Source organism: Podarcis bocagei (genome assembly GCF_964188305.1).
Source record: "Podarcis bocagei genome assembly, chromosome: 1".
Taxonomy (NCBI): Eukaryota; Metazoa; Chordata; class Lepidosauria; order Squamata; family Lacertidae; genus Podarcis; species Podarcis bocagei.
The window spans coordinates 114,266,019-114,281,571 of NC_138125.1; the positions used below are offsets into that span (position 1 = coordinate 114,266,019).

Genomic DNA, 15,553 nt, shown 5'->3' on the forward strand with positions numbered 1-15,553 from the left:
CCCCTGCAGACCACTTGTGGGTACAGACCGGTTCATCTGTCAATCACCCGATGTCACAATGGCCCAACTTCAAAGGAAAAAACTCAAGAGGTGCTAATTCAAGCTGTGTCTGATTTTAAGCTAGAGCAGTAAAGCGTGCTCCTGATTCTTCCTTTTCATCAAAAAGTCACTGCTTTTTTAATGTGGCACCTTTTTGTGTGAATTTGGCATAGTGGAGGGTTAAAGAAAAAAAGATGGCAAATTCCAAATATCCTGCCATTTAGATGCATTGGGGGGGGGGAAGAGTTGTGCTCCTGACTCTTCCTTTTGGCCATGGCTTCAAGTTTCTCATGCTTGATGCCGTACACCTGGTAAAGTGCACATGGGTTGCCCAACACGGCAACCTCTGAGGTCTGGGAAATGTTTAATTAGTGGTTCCCTAGCACTGGACAAAAGGGCATTAATAATAATTAAAAGAAGCTAAAGGTCAGAAATCAATCCTTCATTGTTTCAAAACAGGTAGAGTACCCTAGATGAGCACCTGCACTGATGGTTGGGACATACATGTTCTGAATGAGTCCAGGACTTTTAACCAAAAAGGTTACTCTATTATCAAGCTCTTCCAGCCTGGCCTTTGACTCCAACTCCCATCAGCCCCAAGCTGCATTGCTAAAGCTCAAGGATGATGGGTATTGTAGTCCCAACATCTGGTGGGTACCAGGCTGGGGAAAAACATTCATATATTTATATATACGTTCAAAGGTGAATAAGGTGTTCCAAACCATTTTTATTCAGCTTTTGCGCTTACCTCCCAACCCAATCCACAGCTAAACCAACGGGACTGACCAGGTATCTCAGGTTCAAGTCAACTTCTTTCACGGGATTATTTCCGCTGCTTTCAAATGTGGGGATATAGGCACGTTTGATGGAACCAAACTCTGAACCACGCCCCATAATGCTGTAGTATATGACACCTGTGGAAAGTTCAGAGATCAGTTTCCTTTTTTCTGCCATTAGAAACAATTCGTCATTTACTCAGGTCAAGATCGGACCCTAAGGTCATGCAGTGCTTCTGTTGCAGCTATAAGGCGAAATATAAGTGAATTGCCCCAAATCCTGACTAGCACCTAAAACGGGCACTTTTAATGAGGGGAACCCCATAGTGTCCTAGAGACCCAATAACTTTATATCCCAGAGAGAAGACTCTGAGTAACAGGTAACAGGGAGATGGCTATGTGTGAAGTTGAATCCCCTCAAAATATTTAATTAACGAAGCTGCTGTGCGTGTGGAACAAGGTTTGCTCACATAACAGGACTTTCCATCCCTCCCCTTCTCATCTGTGTCCCCTAAATCTGCTCTGGAGGCTTAGGGGGAAACGCAGGCTTGGGGGGGGGGCATGGAAGGGGGCATGCAGGGGAAAGAGAGGGGATAAAGGCCTGTTGCACAAGTGGACCTCAGCTCCTGCTAACATACCCCAATTAGAGTACTGTTGAATTCCACCCATTACTTTTGTTCCTGAGGCCAGATTAAAAAAAGAACCTTCTTTTTTAGTTAGCTGAGGGATAGCCGGGGGGGGGAGCAAATATACTCACTGAGGCCTATCCCCTCAGGATCCCAGTGATAGTCTATGGCTTGGATGTGCTCCTCATTTTCAATATAATCAGAATACTGCTCAGATGACATATTATACCTTCGAATGCGGACGTTGTCAGGCAGGAGTAATATTGGTGGGTTACCTGAAAAGACAGTTAATACATTTTGTCACTCTTGTGTTTAGCAATTCTTTCCATGAGGGAATTCAGGGTAAATAGCTGATGTGTCAAAGTTTCTGCTTCCATTTTGAAGAAAACATTTTTTCTGAAACTCTTGGACCACTTTGGACTGTAAAATTTAGAGGCTATTCTGCAAATATTCAATGTTTCCCCTGCTATGGATTTTAAATCCTTGCTATCCCCTAGTTATACTTGGTAGCAGGTTTCTTCAAACCTTCTTCAAAGGTGAAGGGTGTCAAGATCCAAAACATTGTTTTTATATCAGTCACTTGTGCAGACCTAATGAAATTGGATGACCCATTTTATCTTAGAATAGCAGTCCCCTGTACAGTGACACAAACAGCTTTCAAAAGTTGCCTCAGTTTCAAAAGTACCTTGCCACACGGCACGAAGACGCTCGAAAAACAGGGCACTATGGACAGGGCATTTTTTGAGTGGTGATGTCCTGATGGTAGAATACACTCTGAGGAATGGCTGGCTGGCCACCTATATTGTGGTCTTTTAGACACCAGTTGAATTCCAGTTAACTTTATTTATTTATTTTAGTCATGTATGGTCTCCAAGGTGCTACTGGACAATTATTTTATTTTATTTTTTATGGTCCATGAACCATACATGACAGTCTGTCAGCAAAGTGTCTTTGATTTATATCAATATAATCTGCCTTTAGAGAAATTACTACAGCTAATTTTCTCTTGATGACAACCAGCTACATCATTAACAGCCCTTTTGTTCTCTGGAAATGTGCAAGGCTATCTGCGAGGGCAAGAGACAGGACACTGAAGATGTCACAGATAAGTTCTGGTTTGTTTTCAGATTCAGCGGCATAACAGCAGTCAAATGGTTTTACTGAGCCTTACAATCATGATTCTACACAGATGAGTTGGGAAGAAGCGAGCAGAAGACAACAGACAGCAATGCAATGCAGCATGGTGGCCAAGAAAAGAAAAAGACTTGTTTCAGAAGACAGTTCATGGTGCTTAGTTTTAATTTAATTTGGCTCTAATGGAAATGCTGGCTGAGCTTACCACTGGCAGCACACTGGTCTCCTTGCTGATCCCCAACAGATCTGAATCCCTCTGCACAGAAACACTCGTAGCTTCCTTTGGAATTCTTACAAATCTGGGGGCATGTTCCAAAGATCTCACACTCGTCAATGTCTGAAGGCAAAGAGAAAGTATTATAAACTTAATGACAAAATAACTGCCTTGTTGCCGCAGCAAAGGCCTATATAATGTATCAATCTTTTTATCAAAGGAATGGGCCTCTTCAGCTTCTCTTGACTCTCTTTCTTGTCTCCCTTGCTTTGCTCAACTCCTTTTCTTTTTAAGCCCAGGCACCCAAGTTCTGGGTCCATCCCTGCCCAATATTCAACTCATTTTCTCTCTCTTGCCTTTTCTATTTCCTTTTTTCTTTTTACCATGGTACATTCCAATTTTCTTCTTTCCTTTATCTTCCCCCTTCCTCTTTTCTCTCCCTCATTTTATGAATATTCAGACTATGAGCTTACAAGAATGGAACATGTTTTATCTTTTTGTGCATAACGCAACATTAAGAATAATGACAGCAGCGGTAGCCATACTGTGCGAGCCTGTAAAGACGTATGTGCACAGACATTTTATTCCATTCATTGTTCTTTGGATCCAATCCAATGCACTCTGCAAGCAGACACTGCTTTTCAGTGAGAAACTACAGTAGCCATTCCAAAGAAAATGAGTCTTCACAGGTTTGAAGAGGAAACCTACACCAGCAATCCATCACACAGAGAAGTATCACCCTAACTGGTTAGGCTCCAAAGAGCAACACAAGGGAGAGAGAAAAACAACGAGATCCAAGACAGGAAGGTGGTTAAGTTATCTAAAATGCCTTAGGAACCTGCACCTAAATGCTATGAGAAAAATAGGATTCCACATAAAAAAACAAAACATCTCAGTGTGATGAGATGCTCAGAGAGCTGGCACAGAATGTTTTATCAGTGCCATAATGAAAATGATGAGAGAGTTTATTAAAGCTGAGCAATTTGGAGATAGAAATCTATTTCAAGATGAAAGGTACCATCACAGGTATTTCTGTTCAGTTCACTGGGGCTGTATCCAGGTCTGCAGGTACATATAAATCCCCCTTCGCTTAAGTTGGTACAGTTGTGTTCACAGATATTTTCAGCACAGGTCCTACCCGTTCCAGAATCTAAAGAACAAAACAAAACATAGGTTGCATTTTAATGAGAAACTGAAACAAATTTCTCCCTCACTTCTGGTCAATAATAATAATAATAATAATAATAATAATAATAATAATTCAGATCCTCAAAACGCATCTACTGAACTCCTGAAATCTCTTGAAACTGCTGCCTTTTGTTGTTGTTTTGAACTATTAAGGAACATTCCAAGGGCCTGTTTTCCTCCACGGTTTAAAATTCTTTACAAATAGAGGCTGATAGGACCTTTCCTCCTTCACAGCTGGCCTAAGCAAAATATGCCAGTAATGTAGGGATGCTGCTGGCATCCTTTTCTTCTGTGGGATCATGTGGGCTTTAGCTCACATGTTCTTTGAGTTGTGTCTTGGATGGAAGGGGCTCACCCAGCCCTTCAGCTACCTTAGGACCATCACTGCAGCGAACATCAAAGAAGAGGGGTGGAAACAGATGAGAAGGTGGAAGGAGCGAGGGAGGCACGCACATCAGGTATCAAGTACAGAGGACTGGGGGAGGAAGAAGGCTGGGTTTGCATTCCAGGATTTATTCTGTTCCTGAGGATTTCTCAACGTTTCCCAATAACACGGGCACACGCAAAGCTCTCACCTCAACACTGGTTTTCCTCCCCATAACAAACATACAGTTTGAACTCAGTGCAAGCTACTGTGGTACTTACTGCAGCCTAATTCATCAAAGTGGTCCCCGCAATCGTCATAATTATCACATACGTAGTGTAGTGGGATGCAGTTTCCATTGCCACATTTGAATTCCTCAGTAGTGCAAGGCTTAGGAGTGGGTTCTCTGCCTGCATGAAGATAATGCACACACATACCTCCTCGCACAAACATATAGCACGTTTTATAGCATGCATATTGCAGACGTTGTTATACAAACTGTGTTAGGGCAACTTGGCCCAATCCCCTGTGGTGGGCTCCCCCACACATCTCAGCTTTTGTCTTTCCAATACCGTTAAAGCTACCTGTCCGGTCTTGACTCACAGGGAAATTCCAGAGTTGGGCTTGATTTACTGTTAGGCTGAAGAGCACGCATGCTGCCAGAGCTCAGAGTGTGCTCAGGCTCTGGCTGCTAAAGCCCCACCCCACCACCGATCCCTGGCTTACAAAGCCTTTGCTCATCCGGGAGGTATTTCTCTCATGGTTGTGCAAAGCATCTGTTAGCCTGAGAATCAGGCAATTCTTCCCCAGCTCAGATTTAATCTGAGCTACTAAAGAATCCAGGCGCTGTCAAAGCTTGTCTTTCGTTTCAGTTCCTCTCTGAGCTCAGCTTACAGAACTTCAACAGCATCCCTGTAGCTTACTTATTCATATCACACACATCTAATGTCTGTATCTGAAATCACTGCCTTCCCATATTTTCCCCTCCTTTGATCCAGACTTTTTTTATCATATCAGGGATATTCAGAAAATGAGAGGTTATGAGAAAACCCACACTGAGGGAGTGGAAAGTATGAGAAAGTAGTGAACTAGAGGAGAATTTCATATAGACAACGGAGAATTCATGGAGGTACTATCCACATTGAATGACAGTATGGATGAGCCCATGTTTCATTCATGGCTATAAAGGTCTACAGTATATTCATACTACTGGTACTGAATACAGTGGTACCTTGGTTTACAAACTTTATTCGTTCCGGAAGTCCGTTCTTAAACCAAGGCGTGCTTTCCCATAGCAGCGGGGGACTCAATTTACACTCAACAGGAAGCGGAACATGTTCTGCTTCCAAGGCAAAGTTCACAAACCAAAACACCTACTTCACTGTTCTTAAACCAAGGTACCACTGTAATTGGGGAATAATGACATATTTCTTGAAAAATACAAGCCACTGCGTGTTCCTTTTTATCTAGCTAACATGTTTGTGAATTAAACATTAAAAACAGTAGGATCTAAGAGCAGCCTTAACCTAGAATTACTGTTGATCATCATTAGGCACATTCATCTCTTAATTCCTGAATGTTATGTGCATTGATAGACCTACAGTGCTCTTCTTTCTCATCGCTTCCATCTCCACAGTCGTCCTTTTGGTTGCACAGCTCATGGCTATAGATGCAGCGGTTGTTCCCACAGCGAAAACGGAACGGTTGTTCACACGCAATATCCACTGAAATAAAACAGGCCAGTGATTTCTAACTTGGTTTATAGGATACAAATATAAAAGCTTATTTTAAAAGGTGATCAAAATGCCAGGCAGCAATCCTAAACTGCAATGATTTATTGTGATGTTTAAACCAATGCCAGTGTTGCACTGGCCTTCATCAGGGCAAAAGAACTGAAAGATCCTGCACTCTCCCAGAGTTCCTCCCATCTCTCTTTTGGTACCTTGGTTCTCTTGATATCATCTGACTAATGTAAAATGATGTGTGTTAACACAAATACACGGGTCCAGAGCTCATTCCTGATCCCTGAATTCTAGCTAAAAGGCCAAATGTAATAATCATGTTCCTTTACACCCACATTGGCCCCACTGAACAAGTCACAAGATAGGCAAACTCTGTGAGGTTCTCCTGGCCCAGAAACATTTTGAGTTTCCAAAGGGGAAACAGACAAACCAGGAAGAGGCAACAAGAGTTTTCACGTGCAGGAAAAGCCTGCATTTCACTGGCTGTGTTAGGACTTTAGATATGCACTGAAGTTTCTGTAAGAAATGTACAGGCCAGAATCCTAAAGGCTTGTGTTTCTCTTTGGGCAGCCCACCATGCCACATAACAAACTGCTTCTGAAAGCCATGGGGAATTTCAAAAGGATCTTTTGACATCGCACAGCAATTGGGTACCACATCTGTTTCAAACGCATCCTGCTGGATATGCCCAGCCCTTTGGCATGCACTAAGAGAGTTGTAGGGGTTCAAGGTGGGGTCGATTCAGGCTCTCTCTCCCCCCCCCCCCAGCTTACAGCATAAGTTAAGTTCTTCGTCTGAGCCATCTCCGCAGTCGTCGTCACCGTCACACTTCCAGTACGGCTGAATACATACATGGTTTCTGCACTCAAACATTGTGCGTGGGCAGTACGAGCCGTTAGGATAGCGAGTGGCTGGAAAACAGAAACGCCTTCTTTTAATATCATAATCTACTTGTCCTCATAATACTATGCAGACCTGTACCCAGAAGAAAAGGGTAAGGAGTAAATAAACCCTACACAAATCCAGAGTGAAATCCCTAAGATGATTGGATGGTGCCTGTTATGTCTCCTTCTGGCAACTTCTGCAGCCAAGCTGGTGTCAAACATATTGCTCTGCTTCCCTTTGGACCACATCAGTGAGGCCAAGAGGTGAGTCCTGCCATCTGAATAGCCCATGATCTCCATAGACACTGCCCAGGCTTGCACCCCGGGGAGGTCACTTTGGTGCTGCTGACGCAGCAAAAACAGTTTAGGAGGCAGCAAGTTACAAGTTACCGGTCTCTGACCCATTTCAATTAATGGACTTAGGCATTCATGTTAATTTCAATGGGTCCAATCTGTATAAAGTGGTACCTCGGGTTACATACACTTCAGGTTACATACACTTCAGGTTACAGACTCCGCTAACCCAGAAATATTACCTCGGGTTAAGAACTTTGCTTCAGGATGAGAACAGAAATTGTGCTCCAGCGGTGCAGCGGCAGCAGGAGGCCCCATTAGCTAAAGTGGTGCTTCAGGTTAAGAATGGTTTCAGGTTAAGAACGGACCTCTGGAACGAATTAAGTACGTAACCAGAGGTACCACTGTATAACTTAGTTGTGTACAACTCTGTATCATTATTTAAGCTCTGCTTGAGAGCATTCAGCGTTTCTTGGAATCTTTCTAATGGAAGAAGAAAAATACTAAGGTGTTTCATTTCTCCCGCCCCACAGAAAGGAGAGGTTCATACGGCATTTCAGTAAGTTTCTGCCCCAGATCTAGGCACTCACGGCAAGTTGCTTCATCAGAGAAATCCAGACAATCGGCACTTCCATCACACCGGAAACGTTCTGCAATGCAATGCCCACTGTCGCACTGGAAATAACCTGGGTGGCAGGTCCTTAGTTCTACAAAGTAAAGTAGACTGGCATCAAAATGTCTCTTTTACAAAAAGTGCGTTTGCATTTCTTAGTGCAGAAAGTATTGATCTGATGTATAGACATCTTTCCTATTCTAATGAATTCAAGAGGGTTCAGGAAGCTTCTCTGTGTGAAAGAAACAAGCAGAAGGTTCATGATGTTTGGGTTATTTCTTCAGAGAAGAAGAGGAGTTTGGACTTGATTATCCTGCCTTTCACTCCCTTTAAGGAGTCTCAAAGCGGCTAACAATCTCCTTTCCCTTTCTACCCCACAACAGACACTCTGTGAAGTGAGTGAGGCTGAGAGACTTCAGAGAAGTGTGACTGGCCCAAGGTCACCCAGCAGCTGCATGTGGAGGAGCGGAGACGCGAACCCGGTTCCCCAGATTACGAGACTACCGCTCTTAACCACTACACCACACTGGCTGAGTACAGCTGGCTTAAACTGGTTATCTTTTCTGTCAAGGTCATGTTGACTATAAAAGTAAGGCCAGAAGGAGCCTGAGTTTATTTTCTCTTTCTATCTCTTTTCCTTCTGGTGTGGTGTTCTGTACATAGTATGCTTAGTGTTAAGGTTTAGTCTTATTATAAGTTATTGTAAGTTAAGTCTGTTGCGACTGGATTTCTTATGGACAGTGCCAATGCTGAATGTATTGGATTTGTGACCATTATGCTCTTTTGCCTTCAGTAGCAGTAAAGCTCTGCTGGATGAAATACAATTGCCTCTAGTCCATTTTTTGAGACTCCTGCAATGTACTTAAGTTTTTACTCTGCTAACTATACATTGGAGTTCTACTCTGGATCAATATTGAGTAGAATTCCATGACAATATTTTCAAAATGACATTAAATTTATTGCATAATCCTTTAGGACCACAGACAGGGCTTTTTGGTGATGACCCCAACATGTTTCAAATTCTATCCCCAGGGAAATACATACTGCCTGGTCAATACTGTTTTTTAAAAGAACTGTGGTATTTTCATGATTTATATGCCCATTTTTACGGAATTGTGTGTTTTGAAACTTTGTTTGTAAAAGTGAGGGCAACATGCCTTGAAAGACAAGCTGGATTAAAACAAATAAATATGCTCAAATTGCAATACCCACCACAGTCCCGTTCATCTGAATTGTCCTCACAGTCGTTGTCGTGGTCGCATATCCACCGAGAAGGAATGCAGTGCAGGTTGTCACACCGATATTCACTTTCTGTGCACTCACGGGGACCTTGCAATAACGAGACGCAGCATACATGAAACGTGGGGTGTGTTTTTATGCTAAGATGTTTCACAAGCAACTCAACCCTGCGCCTTGCCGAATTCTAGTTAACAGAACTGGTATGTAAGAGTATAAAATAACAGTTTCAAATGTTGGAAATGTCATCTCCTTGGCATTGCATCTCATTATCTTTAGTGTGTTGAGGACTGCCCGGTGAATTTATTATTTACTGCTTAGGTGGATTTTGTGAAATGGATTTTGCAAGGGGAATTACTTGTCACAGGGATGGCTATTTTTAGCGATATGCTGAAACAGTGTTTCCCAAATTTGGGTCTCCAGCTGTTGTCTCCACCCCCCCTACAATTCCCATCATCCTTGACCACTGGTCTTGCTAGCTAGGGATGATGGGAGTTGTAATCCAAGAACAGATGGAGACACAAGTTTGGGGAACACTGGGCTGAAATAACCACTATATATCTATATATCTACCCTAAGTTAGAGGAGCATTTGTTTTATTTCTGTAATGAGTGATTTTATATTATGGATTTAAAAAAACAACAACAACTGATGGGTAAGCAGTGAAACTTCACACACATGCACACCTAAAGGTATCCATTAAATGTTACGGGTGAATCCTAGATTCCCACAATGAAGCAATATCCAACAGTGATACTTAACTTCATACCTTAATCCTGAGAAAACTGTACAAGCATGAAGATTTTTAAATATTTAACATGCACCTCATGTCGAACTTAATGCAAAATGCACCATTCAAACAGGCAGCCTTTGGCTGCAAGGCTATCAATAGTCGGAAAGGAAGGAAATATCTTACTGCAGTTTTGTTCATCAGATTCATCTCCACAGTCATTATCTCCATCACACTTCCACCGCAGTGGGATACAGCGATGGTTATCACAGCGGAAATCTCCCAAAGGATCGCAAGTAATCTCCTCTGCAACACACATACACAGTTTAAATTTGTCAATACACCAGCACAGACTAACATGCTATTATCAAATATGAAAACAGGTACAGCAGACGTGGTACAATGAAATGTCAAGCAATTTAGGAAGGTTTTCAAAGCGGCTTCTTAACATATATACTTTGTGGAAGAGGAGAAAAAGCTTCCCAAAATCCAAGTATGTCGAGCTTTTGCAAAAGGTAAACAGAGTGCTTTTCACTGCAATGTGTGATATAACTATCACAAAGTGGAATAATTTGACTTCCCAAAATTAGAAAATCATCCTCCAGGCTGAGTATACCTTCAGTATACTCAGCTGATCAAGCCTCTCAATCACCACATCTTATCATAATAAATGATTTTTTTAAAAAAATGCTGGAGAAGCTGTAAAGAGCACCACCTAGATTTTGGAAACAATTGCCAAGCACAACTCAGCTTTTGGCTGCATTTTCTTGTCACACTAAACCATGGTTTAGTAAAATGCACAAGAGGAGGAAGGTGCTGCCATGAGTTTCAGCCTCTGCCCCCCTGCCCCGGTGAAGCAAGAAGCCTTACTTTAGCAGCATTTATTTACTTTCAGTTTAAAAACAAGCCATCTTCAAACCTTGGATTATGAAGCTGGCTTAAACTGTTTAAACTGACCACAATTATAGACAAACCACAATCTCTGGACCACACAACAAACTGGGACTCAGGAACACGAAAAGTAAACACTGTCAGAATCCTCCTCCTAGCAGTGCAGGGAAAGGAGATCGGGAACAGAAGCATATTAATCTGAGGCTTGTCCTTCCAGTTCTTGCATATCTCATCAAGCCATGTTTTAGTGTGACATGCAAATACAGCTAGTGTCTAGCTACCTGCAGCATTCATCCACAAATACCACATTAAAGATTGCCAAAAGCAAAATATATACCACTGAAGGAGAAGAAATAATGATGGCAACAGCAAATCCGGGAGGCTCGAACTACAGGTGAAGGCAACAGCTAACAAGCATGGGGTGAGTGGGGAGCAAATTTGTCTCCCAGACAAAGCATTATGAACTGTTGCAAGCTGACCATGAAAACATATCTGAGCCTCGTCAGCTATGAAGCAGAATGTACACCTATTTAACAGGGAAGGCTTTGCCACATTGTTATGATTACGGTTTTTCCTTCTTCTGATGCCTTTGAAGCATCCAAAACGGATGCAACGAGAGGTGGTATAATGGTTTGATTTAACTAAAAGGAATCTTTATTTAGTTTAAATCTAACCATCCTTTCACCTCTAGATGCAGCCATAATGGATGCTTCAAATGAAGTTCAAGGAAAAGACAGCAATGGTAATAATGCAGAAAACACTTCCCATTCACAAGTACAGATAACACTAATTGCCTGCACAGTGTGACCCAGTGACCGAAAAACTGCTTCAGATAACTCAAGACATTCACATCAGGTATAGCCAAGACTGTAATTATAGTAAGTGACCTCCAAGGTTACATCAAATGACAAGAATCAATTAGAGTGACATGCTGCTAACAGGGTTTTCATTGCACCTTCATTTGCGGCCTAATTTGTGAAGCAGTATAAATGCAAGTGCATGGAATTTTGACCAAGGTCATTGCTTCACATCTTGAACAGCGTCTGAAGTACACAATGATTTTACAGGTATATTTTGCAGGCCAAAAACATACCGCAGCCTTGTTCATCGCTGTTGTCTCTGCAATCATTATGACCATTGCATACAGCCCAGAACGGGATGCAACGGTAATTTGTTCTACAGCTGAATTCTGTGTGGTTATCACAACGATAGGCAGGGCCCACTGAAATAAAAGGAAGAGTCAACATTTGAATACTTTGCCTTTTTACGACAGCTGCTGCACACCGCTGCCAAATACATTTCAGAGAATGTGTTACATGGGATAGACAATGTACAGACACCATGGCCTGCCCCAGATTTATTCATATTTAAATGTACAAAAGGGCTTTTATACTTAAAATGAAAATGATAACATTACAAACTTGTTTTGGTGCCTGAGGCAGAAAATATAAAAGGTAGCCATGGTCATTGGTATGTGGAACGCCCTCCCATCAGATGTCAAGGAGATAAATGACTATACAGGGGTACCTCGGTTCCCGAATGCCTCCGTTGTTGTACGTTTCAGTTCTCTAATGCTGAAAACCCAGAAGTAAATGCTTGCTTTTTCAAATGTTTTTCAGAACTTGAAAGTGCAACGCTGCTTCCGCTGAGTGCAAGAAGCTCTTGCAACCAATGTGAAGCCACACCTTGGTTTTTGAATGTTTCGGAAGCCGAACGGGCTTCTGGAACGGATTTTGTTCGAGAACTGAGGTGCCGCTGTGCAAGTTTTAGAAGACAACTGAAGGCAGCCCTGTATAGGGAATTTTTTTATGTTTGATGTTTGATTATGCTTTTATATTTGTTGGAAGTCACCCAGAGTGGCTCGGGCAACCCAGTCATATGGACAGGGTACAAATAATAAACTTCTTCTTCCTCTTCCTCCTCCTCCTCCTCCTCATTATTATTATTAGGAAAACAACTGACCAATTTGCCATTTGTCTTCTTGTTAGCTACTCTGGTTTCCATTAAGGAGGAAGGACGAGCTATACGAGCAATCCATCAGCCAATCAACACAAGCTGTGCTCTACTTACTGCATTCATGAATCGGCTCATCCGAGTTATCCCCACAGTCATCGTCCACGTCGCATTTCCAGGACTGGGGGATGCAGCGGCCATTGTCACATTTAAATTGGCCTGGAGGGCAGGTCCTGCTGGCACAATGAGAAGCATCTTCATCCGAGTTATCACCACAGTCATCCTCTCGGTCACACTGCCAGGCTTCTGGGATGCATCGCTTGTTGGCGCATTGCCACTGATGAGACTCACACTGGTGATTGGCTAGAAGGCAAACGTAATTGCAGTATTAGAAGATTACTTTAAAATGAAATGAAATGAAATTGCAGTATACTCTCATTTATCCAAACTGCTGCAGGGATTAAAAAACAACAACAAATCCTATTTTGAGCAATGCTGCTGTTTAGCTAAATGGGAGTGTTATACAGTGGTACCTTGGGTTACAGGCGCTTCAGGTTACAGACACTGCTAACCCAGAAATAGTACCTCGGATTAAGAACTTTGCTTCAGGATGAGAACAGAAATTGTGCAGCGGCGTGGCAGCAGCAGGAGGCCCCATTAGCTAAAGTGGTGCTTCAGGTTAAGAACAGTTTCAGGTTAAGAACGGACCTCCAGAACGAATTAAGTTCTTAACCTGAGGTACCACTGTATAAACAGAGAAAAGACTGACATGGAGATAATATATGCTGGGTAAACTACTAAGGCTGGGTGATATCTGGTTTTCAACATCGTGCTATATCACCAGCTAAACATCACAATATACTGATATGTCATGATATCTGAAATAAGGATGGAGCTATGTAGAGGTATTGGCTGGCTTAATGGTTTTTCACAAGTTATGATTTTTGCAGGCACCTGCTCTTGGGATTCGCTGCTCCCTGAAGGAGGCAGGGGAGAGTTGAGCTGACAGAGTTAACAGGGGCTGCAGGAATCGAGAGCAGTGGCTGGCTTCACAGTTTTCCCCACATTGTGATTTTTGCATAACCCTAACATACCTCATTAATCACAACTCTGTATACAAAATAAGAGTATACTGCACGCTAAATATCTCAATGCAACATGTACTATAACTCAAAATAACGTGAGCATATTCTACTGATCAAATTAGCCCTAACATACATCATGATTCACAATATATTGCAAGATCAAAATTATGAAACTGATATCACAATATGGACTTCAAACCATTTTTGGACAATATGTCAATATATCACCTAGCCCTATAAACTACATGTAAAGACAACAAAATCTTTGTTAGAGGGAGTGCCTTGTTAATAGGTTATTTAACCATACTAGCTTCCTCTTCATGGAACAAGTAATTTCTAGACCCGTTATTGCTTGTACCGAGTAACAGGTTAATTTAGAGCATGGGTAGGCCAACTAAGGCCCGGGGGCCGGATCCGGCCCAATCGCCTTCTAAATCTGGCCCATGGACAGTCTGGGAATCAGTATGTTTTCACATGAGTAGAATGTGCCCTTTTATTTAAAATGCATCTCTGGGTTATTTGTGGGGCACAGGAATTTGTTATTTTTATTTTTTTTCCAAAATATGGTCCAGCCCCCCACAAGGTCTGAGGGACAGTGGACCGTCCCCCTGCTGAAAAAGTTTGCTGACCCCTGATTTAGAGACTTGGCACTTGCAACATACCACAAAGCACACGATCTTCATCTGATCCATCAGGGCAGTCTGCCAGGGCGTTGCACAAGTAATGGGAACTCGTACAGTTGCCATCATTGCACTGGAACTGCCCAACTTGGCAGTACCTGTGAGGGCATGTGGGCGGTTCATCGGAGCCATCCCGGCAATCTCTCTGACCATCACATTTCCACCATATGGGAATACACCTACAAAACAGAGAGACGCCATAATGTTTGTTTCAAGGAGGCAAAGCCTTTGACATATTCTATAGTCATGTTTATTTGGAAGCAAGTCTCACCTGAGCTCAATGGGAATCACTTCCTGGCAAGAACACTTAGGATTGTAAATAAAAGAGCCTTTGGGATGATTCCCATCACGAAAGAATTAGTGTGTTTTCTTGACCCAAGGCTTTGTGCATGCATTTAGTAGCCCCTTCCACATAACTGTCCTAGAAAACACTGCATTTGAGCCAATCAGCAAGTATGGGCATGTATATTTATAGACTGTAGGTGATTTGAGAGATATTAATTTATCAGTGTCATGTATCCTTCTTCCAGGTACTTTTCTCCTAAGTACTGCTAAGGCTGCAATGCTCAGTGAATAGGGCCACCCTTCAAAGAGCTACACAGTCTTCTGATCACGAATGTGATAACCCAGGGATGGAGGGTTTGGGGGCACCTTTAATGATTAAGTAATTGGACTACTCAGCTGCTTATACAGTGGTACCTTGGTTCCCAAATGGCTTAGTTGCCGAACAAATAGGCTCCCAAACGCCACAAACCTGGAAGTGTTCCGGTTTGCGAATGTTTTTCAGAAGCCGAACACCCTGTGCGGCTTCCGCTTGAGTGCAAGAAGCTCCTGCAGCCAATGAGAAGCCACGCCTTGGTTTTCAAACGGTTTCTGGAGTCGAACAGACTCCCAGAATGGATTAAGTTTGAGCACCAAGGTACCAAGTGCAGAAGCACAACAAGCAACTGTGCCATTCCACCACCATTTTTCCCTCTCCAGCCACAGCCACGACTACAAAAGATAGAGGGAGGCTGTCAGAAGCATGGCAGGCTGTAAGCTTGCTTGCTTGCTTGCTCATTCATTCATTCATTCATTCATACCCCAGCCACTCTGGGAGGCTCC

At 42.6% G+C, this 15,553-nt stretch overlaps 1 protein-coding gene across 1 annotated transcript in view; it reads right to left on the minus strand.

Moving 5' to 3' along the window:
- The window catches only part of LRP2 (LDL receptor related protein 2), a 145,084-nt gene that overhangs the window by 15,630 nt on the left and 113,901 nt on the right, over nucleotides 1-15,553 (minus strand). Inside the window, 13 exon segments of the mRNA XM_081189106.1 lie at nucleotides 788-953; nucleotides 1,573-1,716; nucleotides 2,781-2,912; nucleotides 3,808-3,939; nucleotides 4,623-4,751; nucleotides 5,943-6,065; nucleotides 6,857-6,994; nucleotides 7,852-7,968; nucleotides 9,087-9,203; nucleotides 10,027-10,146; nucleotides 11,825-11,953; nucleotides 12,802-13,047; nucleotides 14,432-14,628. Of these exon segments, the coding sequence (XP_081045232.1) occupies nucleotides 788-953; nucleotides 1,573-1,716; nucleotides 2,781-2,912; nucleotides 3,808-3,939; nucleotides 4,623-4,751; nucleotides 5,943-6,065; nucleotides 6,857-6,994; nucleotides 7,852-7,968; nucleotides 9,087-9,203; nucleotides 10,027-10,146; nucleotides 11,825-11,953; nucleotides 12,802-13,047; nucleotides 14,432-14,628 (1,890 nt within the window).